Here is a 21,881-nt window from a genome sequence, read left to right on the forward strand (position 1 = left end):
TTTATTTTTTTTTTTGTTTATTAGCTACTGGCTAGTCCGTTGTCAAGACAAACTGTTCATCCATGTTTGTGTTTGAAACCTGAAAATGATTGCGGACAAAGAATTAATATGAGAAAAGATTGACCAAAGATCCATCATGATCATCATTATTATGATGATCATAGTTAGAGCCAGAAAAATATAAAAAAATCTTGAAAAATTACATTCTTGTTCATCTCATATTGCCGTATGAAATAATTGATTTTGAACAACAAAAAAAAAATTGAAAATCCTGTATGAAAGATGCACCATTTTTTTTAGTCATTTTTGTTTATAACTTTGATAAATGATTTTATTTTACATAGAATTCGGACTTTCCGCTTTTTTTTTCTTCAAGGTAGATGAATTTCCTGAAGTTTTCATAGAAGAAAATAATTAATTTTTTTTTGTATCAAACGAGAAAAAAACGATACATTTTTATTCAATGTCCATATACCTTAGATTTTTTTCTGATTTTTTTATTTTTTATTTTTTTTTTTTTTGGTTCAAACTTGACAGCCTTATTATTGAAAATGTAAGCCATTGTCATGATTCTTACATCTTTTTTATTCATTCATTCATTTTTTTGATCATTTATTTTCACAATCGGTTCGATTATTGCAGTACAAACATTCAATATATTAGATCGATGAAAGCCTGGTCTTGTGTTTATGTCAGAAAAAAACTAAACATTGCCAATTTTCATTACTTGGAAATTGTTAAAGATTCTTGGATCGAATAGCATAGCACCAATACTAATAATAATATTGATGATGATAAGATGAACAAGTAATTATTATTTTAGTCTCGATATCATACGATATACGACCACCATGAAAAAAAACAAAACCAAAACCAGAAACCAGAAATATTGTGAAACTAAAACGTAACTGATGACATTTTTGTATCTGGACAATTTTTTCTCTTCTTTCGACGTGTGTCTCTATTTATGTTTTCACACACACACACACATACATAGTGGATCAAAATGATTTTGGTTTGTCTTGTATTTTCTGTTTAAACTTTGTTACTACATGTCGTATTGATCAATTCCATTTTTTTCCATGTCCATGTATTATGTGTGTGATGGTTTTCATCGTTGATTATGATAATAATCCATGGTGGATTCTCTTTCTTTTTGTTTTACCACACTGACACATAGCATTTTTATTTGTATTCGATTTTGTTTTAGATTATTACATACATTCGTCAGTCTGGATAGTTGTTAAATCCTTCTATAGCTATAGCTGTAATGATCCTATAGAAACACAAAAAACACCAAGACTTGTTGTTGTCACACATTCTAGACTATTATTCTTTTATTTTGAAATTGTTTTTTTTTTTTTTTGGTTGCCGCTCGAGGACAATCAATGCATTTGGATGTTTGAAAAAATTGCAAAAAAAAACAAGAAATAAGATAAGAGAATATAAAGATGAAAAAAGATACTAGAAAGCTTGAAGCTTGTGTTTCCATCGAAATTGCAATGAAATTCACCTGGAAAAAATGATTCACGCTATTTCTTTTTAATTCAATTTCGATTGTTATTATCATTTCGATAAACTAAGATAAATTCAATAGTAGTGATTTCTGTTTAACATTTAAAATTTCTCTATCAAATAGTCTAGATATTAAAGATTTTTTAAATGATGTAAAAAATATACTTGAAAAAAAAGTTTTTCATTACAACATATACATGTATGTATTGTCAGTGTGCTTGAAGTTGAGTGAAAATGAAAACTTTGCTTGTTTTTTATTCGTTATCAAATATTTCATTCAAGTTATACAAGTCCATTAACTTGTACGACTTGATAACTATATCTATATGGATGATAATGATATAGAATAATGTCACGAAAATATATGCTGAGTAATGTATTCCAAGAAGAACTCGAATACAAGATGTATCGTTTGCATGTTTGCAAGTGTACGCTTTATGGATTGTTTTCGTTTTTTTTTTTTGCTGAAATCTAACGAATACTGTACTTGAGATTTTATATTGTAAATTTGTCATAAAATGATTATTTGATGATTTCATTGATAAGCTGATGTGTTTGCTGAACAAGTTATTCTGTGTCAATATCATCATCATCGTCACGATCGAAACATTAGAATGCACTAATAATGCATCTATGCTCAATTGATGATCATCTATGATCATCTATGTGGTTCAAATATTCGATAGAATGAATTTATTTATTGACGTTTTTCATTTCAATTCTGATCATTCTGATCTACCATTGGTCAATGATATTCGATCAACTAAAAATCAAAATCGATTCGTAATTTCTGAAAATGTCTGAGTTCGATTGTCTGTCCATTGTTTTATTCTTGTTGCTCCAGCAAATGAATGAATTTCGAATGATTCGCAAAATTTATCATCAAACTGACAAACTTGACCAAAAGAAAAATGAGAATGAAAATAAACACGATTGACAGGAGAAAAAAGAAAAATTTCAACTTGAAAACAAAACCAGAAAATGCTTTGGCCATATTTTTTTGACAATTTTTTTTTATTTCGTTGTTTGTTTGTTTGCGTCTTACAATTTTTTGGTTCTTTCCATTTGAGCATTCTACTATATATATCGATGTAAGTCAGTCAGTCTGTCTACCAATTCCTTATGATCATCTTGACAATGTTAATGGAGTTGTGTGCTTTATTTTTTTCCATTGTAATCATCATTGTTGTTGCTTGTTGGCTGAAATGATGATGATGGTGTGTGTCTGCGTGGATACCAGCAAAAAAGCAAAAGTTAACTGTAATTGGCAACAATGATGATGATCATCATCAATGATCGCTACCATTTAAACCATATTTTACGCTTCAATATTCTATTGTCAGTTTCTTTTTTACTATTTTTTTTTGTATACAGGATTTTCTTTTTTTTTCTCTTTTCTTTCCACAAAAAAATGGCCAGGCAATTTCTCTTTTTTTTGATGATGATCACGATTCAAAGGAATTACTTTCCACTTTTCATAAATAAATATAATAACTTTTTTTTCTTTCTCTCTTCGTGTACATATTTTACAACCAAATTCAGAAATAGAAAAGATGAATGAAATGGAAAAAATTCCCCATTTCCTTACCTCTGATGCGTTCATTTTTTTCTCTCACTCAAGTTGATTCTCTTTTTCGGTATCGGTAATCAAGTTCATTTTAGTCTAAAGATTCCAAATGTACCATATTTTCTGTTGTTAGTCCGCTGTTTTAAATATGACGACTTTTGTTTATATAGTGATTGCCAGATTATTCCATTCAAATTGGTTTGTCGCAATTTTTTTTTGCATCAATTGGCCATCTCCTGGCCAAACAAACATAACTTTAGTTTGTTTCTTATTTTTAGACACACAACAAAACAACACTCGTTTATTTTTGATTTTTGAAAAAAAATTCGTTGCTCTGAACAGAACAGAATCGCCAAAACCTAGAGTGGCCGATGATGCTGCTGGCATTACAATATTCCGTTGCTATGGTGAATCATCATCATCATCATTAGTATTAAATTTTAAAATTGGGCGATCATTTGTGAAATAAAAAAATGCAACTACACCGACTAACAACAATGGTGATGATGAGGTAGAGGACTAGAATGCCCATATGATACTAACCAGATGTTATTTTGCATTGTTTATTCGTACAAAAACATTTTAAAAAGACAATTTTCCAACGACAAAAAAATCCATTTGACAATTGCTTATTTGGTCATTTGGACATTTGGACATGCTCGTTGATGAATTTGAACAAAAAAAAAAATTTTTTTCTTTTAAAGCCAACGACCTAACTGAAAAGACATTGATCATGTTGATAATGATCGTTATAAACAATGGATGAAAGAATGAGAAAAAAAATTCATAATGTGGAGAAAATTTCTTTTTTTTCAAAAAAAAAGTCAAAGACCCGTTTGGCATATTTCTTTATAGTCTAGCTTCTTTGTTCTAGTCTTCCAAGAATCAATTTTATCATTTATCAAACAATTTTCAATGGTCCAAATAGTGTTTGGGACTTTTCTTTTTGTTTCATTGGTTTTTTTTACAGAGTGCGTATGTTTTGATTCTCAATCATTGCGGTCTATTTTCTTTGCTTTTTTTGTTTCAAATATTATTTTCTGACTATCAATTTATTTTGTCCATCATCATCATTTAAAAAATCGTATATCATCATATCATATCATATCATATGATTATTATTGATGATGATGATGATTATTTGGAATGAATTTGATGTTGGAAAAATTTTTTGTCATTTTGAATTTTATTCGATTTTTTTTTACTGTCCATTTCAATACCTTAACATTGTGAATTGGCTTCATTATCGTTCACTCACTTGATTATGTTTAAATTGTTTGTTTCATTTCTGATTCTGATGACGTATCATCATTATCATCTTTTTCTTTGTTGTTGTTAATGTTTATTTCTTTCATTCATTGCTTGTTCATGTTAGTTTATGAGCCGGTGATGAAATAATGTTAACTATCATCATTAACGCAATGACGATGATGATTATGATTGAAAATTTATTGTTATTAGCCACCATTTACAGATGCACAAAAGTATGGAACAAACAAACAAACAAGAAAAAAAACTTGATCCAAAACAAACAAAAGTCAAGAATGAGAATGAAAAAAACAGAAACAATGCGCCAAAATCATCATCATCATCGTTATTATCACTGATTGTCCGGAAAAAATATGAGAAAAAAAGAAAAAGAAAGAAATTCAAGACAAACAAAAAAGATGTATGAAGAAGAAAACAGAGACAATGAATAAATCCTCCATTTGAGCAGCAAAATTTCCAACAAAATGACAGAAGCACCGAAAATGTTGGAATTAATTTAGCGTAAAATTTTTCATTTGTTCATTCATTCATTTTTTGTTGTTTGTTTGTTTATTTCGATTTACAACACACAATGAATGATTTCTTTATCTGTCCATTCTGTTTGGCTGCAGAGAATCATCATCAACACCCGACCTGGTTATCATCATCATCTTAATCATGTGATCATGATCGTAATGTTTTTTACCAAAAAAAAAAGAAAATTCGAAATACTCTTTCATATGACCTCGGTATTATTTTCATAGTTTTTTTTCTGTTATAAAAGTCGAAAAGTTGCATTCATATCACTACTCTGCCCCCATTATATTGTCATTATGTAGCCCAGAATCAAATTATTTAGCCAAAGAATCTGGTAAATGATTTCTTTTCATGTTTGTTATGATTCTTTGGAAATAATAAACATTCTGAATTCAATTATTTTCTTGTTCATCTTCCATATTCATTACATTATAATCATGGTGATTTTCATTTGTTTTTCTTTCGTTGAAAAATCATTACAGGCCATATATAGCTACTGAGTTTGTTGTCCATTTTTAAAATATCTTAAACTAATTTGACTGTTTTCTGCTGCTATTTGTTTCATTCGAATTTTTCTAGATCCACCACAGATGGAATTAAAATTGGGAGCACCATCATTATCATTGGATTCCATACAAGAAGGCATCGATATTTATTTTGATTGTCATGTTGATTCAAATCCAGCTCCAACAACACCAATTACATGGCTATTCAATGGCGAAACACTTGTACCAGAACCGGGTAAGTGTGTATTTTATTTTGAATCATCTTCAATTTTTTTTCTATCTCTCTTTCTACTACTACACAATCACAATGTTTCAGACAATGATAACAACACAAGAAATTACATTCTGATGACATGAATTTCTAACATTTTTTTCTCGATATTAGATTGTTGACATCCAACTTTTTTTTATCAATTTTTTCGCTGCTTTTTCCTGCTCAAAAAAAATATTAGGTTATCGCATAATCGTTATGAACATTTTCTTTCTTCCGATTGTAAATTTCTTGATTCTTACGACTATGACGATATATCTGTGTTTGAACTTTTTTTTTATGTTTCAACAAAAAAGTATTTTTTGTCATATTCTTCCGTTTGATAATTAGCGCCATTAGAATCGGTTCAATGAACTAGTTTTTTAGATTTTCTTTCTCTCTGTGTTTGTGTGTTTCTGGTCGTTTAGTTTCATGATTGTCATAATTATCATCTCGTGTGTGCACTCATTTTTTTGTTGTTTGATAATTTCAGTTTAGTTCCTTAATTTTAGTTTTTTTTTAGTTTCTAAATGGGTTGTTCAAAATTTAGTGTCTTTTTGACCAATGAATTTTTTGCCATAACTTACATTTTATTATCTTCATTTTCTTCCTGAATAGAATCAACTTTAAAATGAGAGTTTCAGCCAAAAAACTTATCTTGTGTGTCCATATTCATTCGAATATTCACTTTTACACTTTTAAATTGTCATTAATACACCTACGCATTTCATTTTTGTTTTTGTTTATTTCAAACATGATTTTTAATTTACTTTTGTCTCTATTTGCTGATGATATTTGAATCGTTGGTTTGAGTTTGAATAGTAGTGTAGAGTTGACTACTAAATTTAAACGGGTGAGTCAATTGTCCTTTGACTTGATGTTGATTACATTTTTTCTCGTGTATACAACAAACATCTAATCCGATAAGTTTTTTTTTGTTGTTTTCACTTGTATTTTTTCTCTTTCTCTAATGTAGACGGCTGGCTACAATAGTTCTCGCATGTCTTTTTTTTGTGAAAATAATTTTTTTCCCATGAAATGCGTTTACGTGCTTAATTTATTCATTCACTGTGTTGTGTTGTTGAGAACAAAAACGAAATTCAAATTCATTGTCAGTCAGAGAAAAATCGAATAAAATGGTGTAAGATGAAAACTTTGAAAAGGAAATGAGAACATTCTTCTTCTTCTTTTTCATCTGTCCCATTGGTTTGTCCTATATTTTCAAATTCTTTTTTCTTTTCTGTTTCATTTCAATCATATCTCCCTATGGAGATCTATTCGTTTTTTTTGCAATGTATCTCTTTCTTTTAAACAACATCATCATCATCATCATCATCATCACCTTCAAAGTGATGGAGATAGATGGATCACAGAGAAAAAACTTATCACTTTTCTAAAGTGTACACACACACACAGCTCTTTCTCATATAATCATAATAAACATGCCGAATGTGTCGATCAACTATTGCTGAAATTCGACATTTCAACTTATTGCTGTTATTCACTGTTGTTGTTGTTTTCATTGCTGAGTCGACACATATATGAACTTTACTTGAGATTTTAAAGATGTTGGCGGTGTGGTTTATATATGTTCTATAGATAGAGATATAGGATGAGGATTGAGATGAATGAAATCTGCTTGTATTTTTTTTCTGTTCTAAATAAATTGCTATGCTCTGCCTGTTGGTGTGTATTTGAAGTTAAAGTTGTTGTTATTGTTTGATCATCTCCTGCCGGTTTGTTTATAGATGAAAATGTTGATGGTTGTGTGTGTGTGTGTGTGTATGTGTGTGTAATGCATCTTGTAATAACGAATTTTTATATTCTTTAGTTAAAAATTTTTATCTTCAAATTAAATATTATTGTACCAATATTGGAAAAAATTGCCATCACTTCAAAAAGCCGATAATGCTATTATTTCATCTTCAAATAAGAACATAGAGTCAATATGAAAAAAAAGTAAATATCAAAAGTTTCATTATTTCATTTTTTTTGTTCTCAATTTCATTTCCAGATATTTAATCTGAAAATCTAGGCCAAAAGAGGCATGATGGTCGTGTCGTGGTAACTTGGAAAGTTGCCATTGATGATGTGCCAGTTGATTGGCTACGATATGAAATCCACTTATGATTATTGCATTAATTTTTCTGACTTGTTTTCATGAGAAAAAAATTCTTTTTTGAATTTAAACTCAAAAATAGACTTTCTCTTCTTATTTGTTCATATCAAAAACCATTTTGTTGTTGTTTTTCTTCATCATCTATATATGTTGATTATTTGTTAGTTTTGTTTTAATGGTGACAAAATTGAAATTTTTTTACAATTCATTTCTGTCTGTCAATATTATGAGAAAAAATCAAAAAAAAAAATTGACTGAAATCTCAAGGATTAAGGCTTTGCTGCTTCTACTGTTTTTTTGCACATTACCCATGTTCTTATATAACGACTATGATGGTGAAATCGAATCTCCATTTTCTCCAGAAAAAATATTTCTTTCATTCTAATTATTTTGATTCTTTTTCTGTTGTTTGTTGATTATTTACTATTACTTTTACTATTGAGATATAGGAAAAATAAAAATAAATTGTTGAAATATGAGCTTCTTATTTCGATTTCCAAATCATAATCGTTAGTGGTCATCAGTTAGTGGACTATATCGAAATTGAGAGAAAAAAATTCAAGAATTTATAATCATATCAATCATTATACATGAGCATGTGATCATTTATAAACAGAATCCCATAAATGAATGATGATCATCTGATCCACATTTTTATCGGACAACTGATATCGATAGTATCGATTATGTTCTTATCAAATATGATCTCATCATCCTTTAATGTAAATTATTATTATTATTATTACTATTATTGCTGTTTTAGTTGATTACATGTACATGAATAAATGTTGTGAACCAAACAGACAAAAGGCAAGACAAAAAAAAATTCATAGTGATTCCATTTGGGCATTTCTATATATTCATGGTCGTTTTCATATAGTCGAAAATTATCTTTCAAAGTGTTTTTCTTGCTATCTAGGGACCATTCATCTTTCAATGGGAATGAAATGAAATTAATGAATGGAAACGAGCCGATAGATTTATTTTCTTTTCTTGGTTTTTCTTCTACGATAATCATCATCATCAATAGTTTTATTTTCTATATTTCTTGAACTGAGAAAAAAAATTTGTGAGAGTTAATCTATTCCATGATGGCTAAAAAGATACAACGAATATGTGTGTGTGGATGATGAGAATAAATTGCGTAAAAAAAAGATGAAAAAAAATCGCAGCAATAATGTGAGTGAAACAGAAAAAAGTTCTGAATTAAATCAAGACTTTGAAAACAATTGAATCAAATGTTTTTTTTTGCCAATTGTTATTGTGGTGGTTGTGTTTGGTTTGCTCGATCGGTCGGTCTGTCGGTTGGTCTAATTTGGTAATTTTCTTTGCCGAATTTATTTTGTGGATTGAAAATGGAACCGATGAACAAATGAGCGGTTGGTGAGAAGAATATGCCCACACAATGATGATGATGATGATGATGATGATGGTCACAACGATTTACAATCTAAATTTAATCCATTTAACGATTGATTGTGAATAAATGCATTCTATTTTTTTTTTTTTTTTTTGGAAATAATGATAATAAGGAAATGCTTGCTTGTGTTTGTCGTATATACTTAGTGTATGGTCATTCATTAATTCATTGTTTCAACAACAACAACAACAACAAAAAAAAACAAAAAAAAAAGAATCAAAAAGTCCATTTACTCTGCATCCATTATGATTAGTGTGTATAAATGTACAAATGTAACTTGATGTAGTAGCTCGATTACACTGTCTTTCACCGTGATGATGAAGTTGATGATAATAATGATTATGCAATACAATGTCATTTTCTCAATGTTACAAAATCAAACAACTAAAATCCTAACCACTATAACATCAACATTTTGTACCGATGATGATTTTGATTCTCTTCTGTTGTCATTTTCATTTCACATTTTTTTTTGTATTTGTGAAAATAAGAACGAAACAACAAAAGTTTGAATTTGACAAAAAAAAGTTCTGAATGTAAAAAAATTTTCTGTTCGTAAATTGATTTTCCTTTTTCTCCATTTTCTTTGTGATGAGAATCTGTCTCAGAATCTTAGTCTTTTGCTCACGAATGAATTTTTTCCTTTCCTTTCTGTTGCAATCTCGTTTATTATTCCTTCATGACAATTGGTAAATTGGTAATATCATCATCATTTATACTTTTATGAATTAGATTCCTAGTCATCATCATCATCACAAATTCAATCGAATTATATTCACAATTGCAGATAAAGAAAGAGATAGATAGAAATGGTTTTATTTTTGAACAGAGAAAAGAGAGAAAGAGAAAAAAAATTTGCCTGATGCCCATTCAAATGAATGAATGGATTCTTTGTCGGGCATTTTTTTCTGAATTAATTCTTTCTCTTTCTTCATTCCATTGAAATGTGAAATATTGAAAATTTGGTTGATTCACATTCAAACAATTTTTTTTCATTGTCTTTTTCATTTGTCGCTCAACAACAAATTCATTCAGCCATCCATTCATTTCTAAATCATTTCTTCATTTCATTCTCTTTTTGTGGCTTTTTTCTTTCGAAATCATTCATTCATTCATTCATTTTTTCCCCTTCTCAAACTAATGATCGGACTAAATTTTTTCTTTTCAACTAGCAAATGAAAATGATAATGTCGTTGATGATCCATAATTGAGATCAAATGATGAAAACCAGAATTTTCTTAGTTTCTCTTTCTCTCTTTCGTTTTGTTTAATGTTGAAAAATAATTACAATCAATTAATATGTTTCGAAGGAAAAAAGAACAATATGAATGGATCGAATTGAATAGGAAACGGAAAGGCGACATTTTTTCACGTTTAATAGTCTGTTGTTCATGAAAAAAAAAAATTTTCATTGTTAAACTTTGTATTCCGGTTCTATTAGTCTTTTGGCTCTTTTGGTTTGTCGTTGTATAACCACACAAACATCATCATCATCATTGTTATCATCAACATCAACCAAAACCGTTACTTTTTTTAGTGACTAAATCAATCTTTTTTTTCTCATCATCATCGTCAAAAAAATAGCCATTGCCATCATCATCATCATCATCGTCGTCATTGATTGTTACATCATACTAAAAAAGAGCGAAAGAAAATCAATTTGAAATTTTGTTTTTTTCATTGTTGACTGCGGCGACTGTGCTTGGTTGGCAATTGGTGAGACGCGTAAAATGTGAAAATAGGCAACAACAAAAAAATTTCTAGACCCGTTTTTCGTGCTGTCGTTGCTACACAGTTGTTTACTATCTTGTCGCTTGTCGAAAATTATATTTATTGATCGATCCATTTTTTTGTCGTTGTCGTTGTCGTTGCTTTTTGCCTTGTCTCGTCATCATTTTTCTTTTTTTTGTTTGTATCATTTTTTAACGCTGGTGTTTTTTCAGGATCAACAACATGAAATCCTGTGTTTGTGTGTGTATTTTTTGTCGTGAGCTAGTTTTTTCTACGTGTAAACTACACAATATGTGATGAGCCATTTTTTCTTTTGTTTTTTTTTTCATACAAGAAATGAAAAAAATCTATAGTTCATGTTTTCGTTCAATATTCTCTTCTGTGATATTCAAGCAAAAAAAAAAAATCCCTTGTTATAGCTAGCAGCAGCAGTAGAATGGAAAATCGATCGTTTTCATTCATTGAATCGGACAATAGTGGCCAAACAAACATCAATAGCAGCAGACAGGAAATGGACAAGATTTTTTTTCTTCTGTTTTGGCCATTGTTATTTCAATCCTATTGTTGTTGTTGTTGTTGTTTTTCATTTGCCTCAATCAATGATCAATTTGTGTTTGTAGTTGATGCTGAATGATGGTGGTAAAAACAATGTTTTGTTATGACACATACATCATGAATGATGAAACAATAAGTCAGTTTCTTTTGTCACTAAAGAATATTCATTACCATGCTCCAATACGAATGTCATTCATTTCACTGAAAACATGCTCATTTATGTGATGAGTTTGAATTTTGATTTTCAACTATATTAATTTATTGAAAATGAAAATTTTTTTTTGATGGTGCAGGTTTGTCTGATTAAATTTTTTTTCTGTCCTAAAAAACGCCCGAAACCATTTTGTTATAAAATATAATAATAATTAGTTTGTTGTGCGTAATTTGGATTACATTCTTGATACAAAAAAAAATAATTTAAATTTGAAATTGAAGTACGCAAAAAAAAATCCCCAATTGAATTGTCTGAATGCTATTTGTTTGTTTGTTTGTTTGTCGAGATAGAAAAATTGATTCAATAATTTTTTCTTTCTCTCTTCAATTTACCATTAGTTTTATCGCTATCCATATGCTGGGTCGAGATAGTTTTCGAAATGATAAACTCAATTTCCGAGCCGGAAAAAAACTGGTAGTAGAATTTTGACAGTCGTATAGATATGATAGGTCATGTTCTATTCTCTATTTTCTAAATTTATTCTTTAATTCATATTCACAAAAAATGATGATGAAATTGCGTTGTGAAATATTAAAGTTCCTTATTTCATCAAAGAATTCCTGGACACAGTTTTGGTTCACTTTTTCTTGTCTGGTTCATTCATCTTGTTATGATATTTCATTTGAAATGATAAATTACTAAATTCGACATACTGACATTCATTTTTTTTTGTTGGCAGATTACACATAATAAAAGTGAACCGAAAAAATTTTTTCGGTCATTACAACATCAATGAATTCATTTCTAATGTCGCGTTTACGGGAAACTCACACACATACATACATCCCGTGTGATGGGAAAAAATTTTCCGACCCGGAAGATATCGATGTGTAATGTTTATGGTGATGGTTTATATGATGTGGTGGATGAAATGAAAAAGAAAAGATTAGAAAAAAAATAAAATAAAATAAAATCATGTGCTATGTGTGCGTGTGGAGATTCGAGTTACTGCCGGTGCATTTTTTCTGGCTGTTCTGTTGAACGACAAAGCCATTAACTTTTTTTTAACTCCTAAACTTCTTTCATAAACGGTTTTGATTTCATATGGTGGAAAATTCACTTTGGTTTGTTATTCAAAGCCAGCGAAACGACCAATAAGATGATGATGATGATGATAATAAATAGAAAATTTTAATTTATCATCATTTTTTTCTCTCTCCATGTCTGGATCATATACCCTACTTTTTTCAGCATCCGAATATCTTTTTTTTTGTTCAATAAAAGTTCCGTTCCAAGCTTTTTTTCTGTTTTTCATAACTCTAACTATTATTGGTGATCGGTGTTGTTTCTTTTTCAATTTCCGAATGTTTCTTCTGGTTGGTTGGCTTGTGGTGTGTGTATGTGTGTGTCTGTGTCTGTTTGAATAATAATGATGATAATGGCAATGAAGAATGGTAATGCCGCTGTTTTTTCTTTCTGTTCCGTTTTAAAAATGGTGATGATAATGATGATTATCATTTCGAATATTCCATTCGTCGTTATTATTCAATACAATCCATTAAAAATGAAAAAAATCCCCATTCCAAAGAATCTTTGATAATAATGATCTTTTATTATGTTGTTGTTGTTGTCAACTTGTTGCATTTATTGCACTGAACATATTGTTTTTCAAATCGAAAATTATTTCTTTTGATTCAAACATTTCTATGACAATAAAAAATAGTTGAAATGTGTATTATTAGCCGATTGCACTTTTCCAATCGAATGATGATGACAGAGAATAATCCTAATTGTTCTTTTGTCATCAATTGTACACATTTCAGACACAGACAGTTTTTAGTTAAATTAAGATGAAAAGTTGTACTTCTTTTTCGTCACAGGAAAAAGTTTTTTTTTTATTTTTTCCAAATAGCCAAGAAAAAATACGGCAACAAAAACAAGAACCGAAAAGTTTTTTTTTCTTGTCATCCCCTTTTTTATATTTAACCATTTATATTCTTCTGCTGGAATGAATGGATAGATGTATGGGAATGATGAAAAAGAAAAACTTTCATTATTTCCTTTCAACTTTTTCATTTGAACTTATTTTTTCCAAATAAAAAAAAAATTCCTACATTTGCCCATTTTAGAACCGAAAATTGTCCGGTTGTAAATGGTTGTTGTTGTTATTTAGAAAAATAATGTCATCATCATAATCATTGATCCCTTTGGAGAAGATTGAGCAATGAATTCTTTCATCTCTTCTCATTGTATTATACATGTCAATCCAATGAATCCATGTTTGTTCATCGTTTACATTTTGATTCACCATCATCATCATCATCATCATCATCATTGTTTGTGTATGGTTTGTAATTATGATTGTAGAGAAAAAAAGTTTCTCATTCATTCATTTAACCATTCTTTATTAGTGTTTGGTTGACCAATGAACATATACACACACAATGATGATTTCGAGGAATGATTACGACAAAAACGACAAATGCACATGTATGTACACATTATAGTATAGCAGTACAACATACAAAAGAAAACAAGATGTCAAATGTTTGTCATCATATACGAAGAATGGAAGTTTTTTGTTTCCTTCCACTTGAATGCCGCTCATCATCATCATCAGATATAATAATACCATGCTTGTGTATGAAAGGGAATCACCACGAATTGACAGGTCTTTCTGGTGGTTTTTTCGATTTATATTTTTTTTATACGTATAATTTAACCGACAAGAAAATGAAACCAGAAATTTTTTTCCAAGCCATAGTTTTGAGTAATTATAGATATGGACGATTTAATTCTGATTCATTTGGTTTGATTTCCATTTGCTTTTTATCCTTTTTATTTCACCTCCTGTTGTGGATTTTCCACATTTTTCATTGAATCCATAATGATTTCCATTCAAGGTTGTGTGTGTTTGCTGATCCTAAAAGTTTGAATCATCAAAGCAAAAAATTTCTTTTAGTAAAAGTGGATGCCAATTTCGTTTCGACCGGCAGCAACCAACAACAACAACAACAACAAAAATAAAAACAAAAATTCAACTTTCCCTTTTTTCTCTAACAACAACAACAAACTTACCAATTTTGACCATTTATACACAGAAGGTTTTTTTTCAATTTTTGTCGCCACTTGAGAATTTTTTTTTCGTTTGATAAAGCTCTTTAAATGTGTCTAATTTTGTCCTGTAATTTGGCCATTTGAAATGTTGTTTCAAAAATTCACTTGAAATAAAGTGAACAAATTTCTATTTGATAGCCGCTTTACGACTACGACGAATGTTTTCGTTTTGTTTGGGTATATACTGATGAAATGGAAAATTTTTCTTTTATTTTATTTACCGTCCCATTTTTCATCCCAGTTGTTATCGGATAATCGACAATTGTTTCAGTGAAAAAAAACCTGGTACACAAAAAATTATACAATTTTTCTCGTTGGAATTTTAGATATAAAAGAAAACAACAACAACAAAACACTAATTTCAAATTTGCGTGTACCATTTTTTAGCTATTGATGATGATAGCCATTCACTCGGTAACATATTTTTCTTATTTTCTTGATTCGTATTTCACGATTTTGATGATCGTTTTATGGATCATTTGAATCAGATTGTGTGTGGAGATTGTTATTCGCTGTTCCATTGATAAAATGAGCTCTTGATGATGCCAATTTGATGACAAATTTATTTTTTTTCCAATCTCACTTTCTTGAATCCACTTAAGAATTACCTACGAAGTTGAGAAATAAAAAATCTGAATTCGCTATTCGATATTGATTGATTACTAAATATTGATTTTTAGCTTTCTCGATTCTAATTGTATGTTTGGAATTGCATTACAGCTTAGTTTATTTTTTTCTGGCTAAAATGTTTGCTATTTTAACAGTGTTTATATCCATGGTGTCATATGTCTAATTTTTTTCATTGAATATCAATGAATCGAATTGAATGAATGAATGTTTTCCATGAAATGAATGTACTGGCACCATGAATGGTAATCAAATGGATAAAGTTTTTTTTTCCTTAGCCTCATTCATAACAGAAAAAAAACGAATAGCTAAACCAAAATCATTACAATAGTGGTCATCAAACTATAATGATGATGATGATATATTGCTAAATGTTGGTTCACCAAGACCATTCAAAATCAATCAAATCGATCAATCAAGTTTTGTTTTTATTTTATTTTTTTCGTTTTCATTCTAAAAAATATATTGCCAAAAACAGTAATAGAATTCACAATCACAACATTGATTTTACTATTTTCCATAGCGTTTTTTTTTCTTTGTCGTTTGTTCTTTGATTCAATATTTGTGTGAAAAAATCAATTAGCGATCAAATTTGATTGTAGTATGTTTGTAGTTGATTTTTTCTCACTGTGTGTGTGTGTGTGTGTCTGTGTTTCCAATAGCTCGATGTTCTTGGGTCCTTGGATCTTTGAGCCAGATTTTTTCTTTTTTTTGCAATCATTGTTATTGTATGCTTATTGTCTGTTGAGTTGTTTTTTTTTCAATATTCAAGCATCGAACAATAATAAAACCAAACAGGCGATGGGCCAATGATGATAAGAAAACTATGAATCAAGTTCGAGATGATTGATCAATTCTTTAACACGCACACATACATTAAAGTTGTGGTCTTTGATGTTGCAACTTTTTTCTCCTGTTGTGTATCCTTAAATTGATTTGGCCATTTTCATTTTTTCCCCATTTCTTTTTGGAATCATTCATTTTCATTTTCATGCAATTTCGATTATCTTTCATATCAACAATAACCACAACAACACCAACAACAACAACATCTATCGATAAATTTTTTTTTCGTTGTGGATTCAGAGTTTTCATGCCCATGATTTTTTGCTAAGAATTTATTTATTTTTCCATCTATAACATTGTGTGTTCTCAATGTTTCATTGATGGTTATAATGGTGATGATGATAATGAAATTGTTGTTTGTTGGTTGATCAAAAAAGGCCTTTACACTTGCTACATGTTTGCTGTCATCAAATATGTGTATGTGTGAAGATTTGGCTTTCTTGTCGTTTTTTTTTCTTTTCACAAACTACATACGACACATACACTCCGCCACTACTGTTATTTGGGTCGATTGCCATTTCGTTTTTTGCTTTTCTTTCCGTTATACCACCTACCATCTCAAAGGAATCGTTGATAAATGATAATAATGAATAAACACTTATAATGAAACAAAATCAAAAAATAAAAAAAAATAAACGAAAACGACACAACCAACTAGATTCTCATATATATAAGTAATAATGATGGAAAGGAAAAGAAAATGGTTTAGAAAAAATTGAAAGTTTCTAGTGCTTCATATATTTGTATTCGATCGCTGCTATAGTATCGAGTTCAAAAAAAGACGATTGAACCAAATCAATGCGTCTATATATGGTTGCTGTTGTACATTATTGGATGGTTGATAAATGAATGAATTAATTAATAATGATTTCTTATATTAAAAGAAAAAGACCAACAACAAAAACAAGGCAATATTTTTACTAGGGTTTGTGGTGGTGGTGGTGGTGATTTGATATACGAACATGCGAATCTGGTGCGAAAAATCTGAATTTTCTTCCTGGAATCCATGAAAGTTTTCCATTTTTTACTTTATTGATTATGATTATGTGTCAGAATGAAGAAAGAAAAAAATTTATTATCATTCTTAATCAGTTTTTGTTTTTCCAAAAAGAGAAATCTAAATTATTGGTGAACTTGTAGTGTGTTTGTTTTTACCCATTGATCTATCTAGTGCTATTGCTAAATCGATAAATTCTAATACATGATAATTGACCAAATCTTTGAACTTTTGGAAATCTTCAATTTTGAATAAATGAAAAATATCCTTGTTCCAGTGAATTTAATATTATTTTATGCTTTTTCGGCAAAAAAAAAGTTCGCTTCACTGCAAACACAAAACGCAAATGTAATAAAGAGTGAAATGCAATTATATTTGGTTTTTGCATTTTAGATTTTTCGATTTTTTTGACCAGTAAAAAAAGGCTTGTTGTTTATCTTTTAAATTAATTATTATCATTTTCCATTATTTTTTGTCGATTTCACGCAATTCTCTCTTTGCCTTTCTAGTTTTTTTTTCTCAAGATGGTTCTGTTTTGTTTTTCCTCCATCCATATGTTTTTTTCACACTTTATCTTTGTGCCGTTTATTGTTGTTCTGGCATTTTTCTTCGCAACATTACAACATTACATATTAGATTTAATATATATTGTGTTGGAATTAATTTTCTCATTTTTTCTTTCTCTCTCTCTCTCTCTCTCTTCTCTCTCTCTCTCTCTCTCTTTGCCATCTTGTGTGTGTGTGTGTGTAATGGAATATGCCAGAGTTAAAAATAATTATAAGGACATATTTTCATTGTTTTACGATGAGAATCTGTCCATATAAATATGTTGGAATCACAGTATATTTCAAGATGGATGAAAAAATGGCGAATTTCACAAAAGAAAATCTCGACATTGTAGACACAATTTTTTTTGCAACTTTTATATATAACACTCAATATATACTCTTCACTGTTTGTGTTGTTGTTGACTAAATTGAAATTCTTTTCTCGAATGATGATTTTTAGATGAAGGAGATTGTGTGCAAAAAAAAGAAGAAAATTCTGCATCTCATACGTATAAGTCTGATTTACATACAGTGTGTTTTTCTGTGAATTTTAACCAAATTGTCGAATAAGCTTAAAACAAATTTTCATTGTCTTTTTCCTCTATTTGTTGATATTGTTGCCCAACAAAAAAAAAGAAAAAAGAAATTATCATGTGGCTCATTTCTCATTCATGTTTCTGTTTTGCTTTTTTTTCTTTTTTTTTACATTTTTCACAAATCTTGCAATAATAAACCAGGAGTAATCGAGAGCAATCAATCATTGGTATTGCAACGTGTTCCACGATGGCGAAATGGAACATATCAATGTAAATGTTCTAATCAACAAGGGACAATGATTAGTAATGAAATACATTTGGAAATCAAATTTGCACCGGTCTGCAAGATTCCATACACGTAAGTATTTAATTTTCATTATTTTATGTTTACTTTGTTTTGATTTTTTCTTTGATGTTCACAACTCAATTTCAAAAAGCAAATATTTTTCATTTATTAAAGGCGAACATCACACAAAATAATGATGAAATATTCATTCAATTCAGGAAGAAACGTCGAAAAACAGAGTACAATGATGAATACAAGATGATATTTACATATTTTCTTTTTCTATTCTTCAATCATATGTATGATTTGTGTTTTTGATTGCATTCCACGAAAAAAAAACATTAACATTGATGTCTTTTGTTTTTGCCATTGTTTGATTTGTTTGTCCCGGAAAAAATTTTCTTTAGATGCATCAATTTTTTATTTTTTTTTTTTTTGTTTCGTATTTTAATTCCAAGTGTATGCGTGTATAAATTACCTCTGAGAATCATATTTCATTCATGCCGAATAATTTAAAGATGAAAAAAGATCCTTGAAAAAACAAACGTGTAATGTAATTTCCACAAAATTCCACGGAACATTGAGATTATCACAAGAATTTTTTTTTCTCTCTCTTGAAACGCCTTTGCTCGTTTATTTCATGTATTTTAAATTTTTAAAAACAAAGTTCCCATTACATTTCTATAGAATTTCCGATTGAATTATTTGTTTCTCCAGCCATATATACATTGGTTTCTCATAGGTGTTTGTGTGCATGTTTAAACTGTATTCTATTCTAGACAAGGTTTTTTTTCACATTTTTTTTTTGCAAGGAATTCCTAAGAATTTTCTGGTTTAATGTAGTAAGAAAGCAAAAATGTTGAGGAATTGATTCAAAACTAATTCAAGCTCATTTCATTATTTTATTCTATTTTTTTTCACTTGCCATTTTTCTATTTGTATTTTTCTCTATGGCTTTCGAATCAATACTAATATTGCCAGCAATGATGAGAATGTTTTCTCCTCATTTTATCAAAATACAAAACATGGACATCTCGCTTCTTTTGTTCATCATCATTATATAAGTTTTTTTTCATTATTATTTGCTTTTCATCTTCAATGCGAATTTCAGATTCAACACATATATTTTATATGTGTGTGTAGCCCGTATAGCATTTCCATTCATTCAGATCAAACCATAGTATGTATTGAATACATTATTGTATCACATGCACCTTATTTCATCATTCATTGATCATTGATTCATTGTCAAATTTAGCGAAAAAAAAATTTCTATGAACTAAAAATCAAAAGAAATAGTGATGGCCATTGGATTGGTATTGACAACATATCAATGATGGTTGCGTGTGTGGATATCATGTATTCAACATTCTCTATAGGTGTTTAGTACATGATTCACATATTGGTAAATGTTGTGTATATGAAATATTCAATTTGAAAAGTTCTTTTTACGGAAGAATCGACCAAAAAATAGAATTTACATTCCTCATTTTTTTTTTCTTCTGTAGAAAAAAATTTCTTTCTACTTTGATGACCAGTGAATAACAAAATGTTTTCATTTCTTTTTTTTTCCAGACTAAATCATGAAAGGAATGTGTGTTTGCATTTCTTTTTATTTCAGATCTCAGTCCACCTCTCACAGATTCAAGTCATTTCATTTTTATTTCCAAGTTTGTTTCCATGTTTTTTTTCTCCATGGCGTTGTTGTTATTGTTGTTGTTGTCTAATCCATTTGTATGTACATAAATATGTATTTGATGATTTTACTATCCATCCATTGCACATATATATGATGCTGCTGCTGTTTTAGATATATAAATTTGGACGACGTAAACAAGAAAAATAAACTTACCGGAAAGAATATGGATTCAAAATGTTTGATCGTTAACGGCAGCAGTAAACAACAAAAAAAAAATAACAATAAGAATATTCATATTGGTGAATGTATGATAGAAAATGGACTATAAGAAACCTAATATTCAGCAATGATGATTATGATGATGATGTTGATGATGTTGATGACATGAACAGAATTTCACATTTGCATTTGTAGTATAGCTATAGTTTATAATACCAATAAATAATAAGAATCTCTCTCTCTCTCTCTCTCTCTGTGTGTGTTTGTATAAAACCACAAATGTTGTCAATGATATTTGGTTGTTGGTTGTAGTGGTTATTTTTTCATGGTTTCGCAAAAAGAAATTCTGTATCATATCAATTATTTTGCCTGCACATGGAATTTGTCGTTGACATATTTCGCTATAGTTTTGTTGTTTGTTCAACGTTTTTATTCTCTTGTTTTTGTCATGCAACAACAACAACAACAACAACAAAAATACGAAACCATATTTACAAAGTTTGGCTGACCGGAAATATTCATTTACTTTTAACTTTTTTTTAAATTCTTAAAGATGTTTAGTATACACACATATATAGATTTGATTGTTGTTGATTTAGAAAAAGTTCAAGTTAACTTAACAACTAAATAGATTTGTATTGTAACAACAATTCTAATGTGACAATATTTTGAAAACCAAGTATTTCATTCCTTGTTTCATGGCATACGTGCATGCGACAGTTGTATCTGGAAGTTTTTTCCCTCTCTTATCACATTATCGTTATCATTATTTTTTTTTGCAGCTAATTTTGGAACAAACTTTTTTTTTCTGGTCGATGAGCTAGCTACGAGTTATTATTATTATGTGGTTATTAAAAGTCTTGAGATTGCTGACTTGGAAAACTTTTTTTTTCCCTTTTGATCTTGTTGATGATGATGATTCATTGTGTTGCCTGAATTATTTTATTTTTATTTTTTTTTTCATTATTAACCAACATATCACCTATATTCCATTTGAGCAAAAATATGTTAATTCTAAATTGAAATTCTTATAGAAAATGTTCGCATGTGTGTAATTTAATGTGTACCTGTATATATACACAAAAAAAAACTTTCCTTACCAACATTTGAACCCTATAATCTCAGTCGATTGAAAAATGGCAAGAATATGTTTGACATTTTTTCTCTCATTCTATTACCAGAAACTCTCTGACATCATAACGAAATTCGATCACAAATTTTTTCTATGCCTCAAAATTAAAAGAGAAAAAAAATCAGGTTACCCATCAACAATATTTCGTTCTGCATCAAGGTGCTATTTTTTTTTTGTCCTTCTGTTTTTGATTGCAGGTTGTATGTTTAGATGTGAAAAAAAAGCAAAACACTGTGTACATGTTCCATACATATTGTGTTTGTTTTTGATCTTCTTCTATGTTTTGGATGATAATCGAAGAAATTTGAGTACAAGAATCGAAATTTAGTTTC

At 29.2% G+C, this 21,881-nt stretch overlaps 1 protein-coding gene across 3 annotated transcripts in view; it reads left to right on the forward strand.

Annotated features, from left to right (window-relative positions):
* The window catches only part of LOC124491000 (uncharacterized), a 71,050-nt gene that overhangs the window by 34,861 nt on the left and 14,308 nt on the right, over positions 1-21,881 (forward strand). For all 3 annotated transcript variants that reach the window (XM_075734551.1, XM_075734553.1, XM_075734552.1), the window contains 2 exons: positions 5,447-5,608; positions 18,475-18,631. In XM_075734551.1, coding sequence (XP_075590666.1) covers positions 5,447-5,608; positions 18,475-18,631 — 319 coding nt within the window. The remainder of the gene's footprint in view (positions 1-5,446; positions 5,609-18,474; positions 18,632-21,881) is intronic.

This window comes from Dermatophagoides farinae, chromosome 10 (genome assembly GCF_024713945.1).
Source record: "Dermatophagoides farinae isolate YC_2012a chromosome 10, ASM2471394v1, whole genome shotgun sequence".
Lineage (NCBI taxonomy): Eukaryota > Metazoa > Arthropoda > Arachnida > Sarcoptiformes > Pyroglyphidae > Dermatophagoides > Dermatophagoides farinae.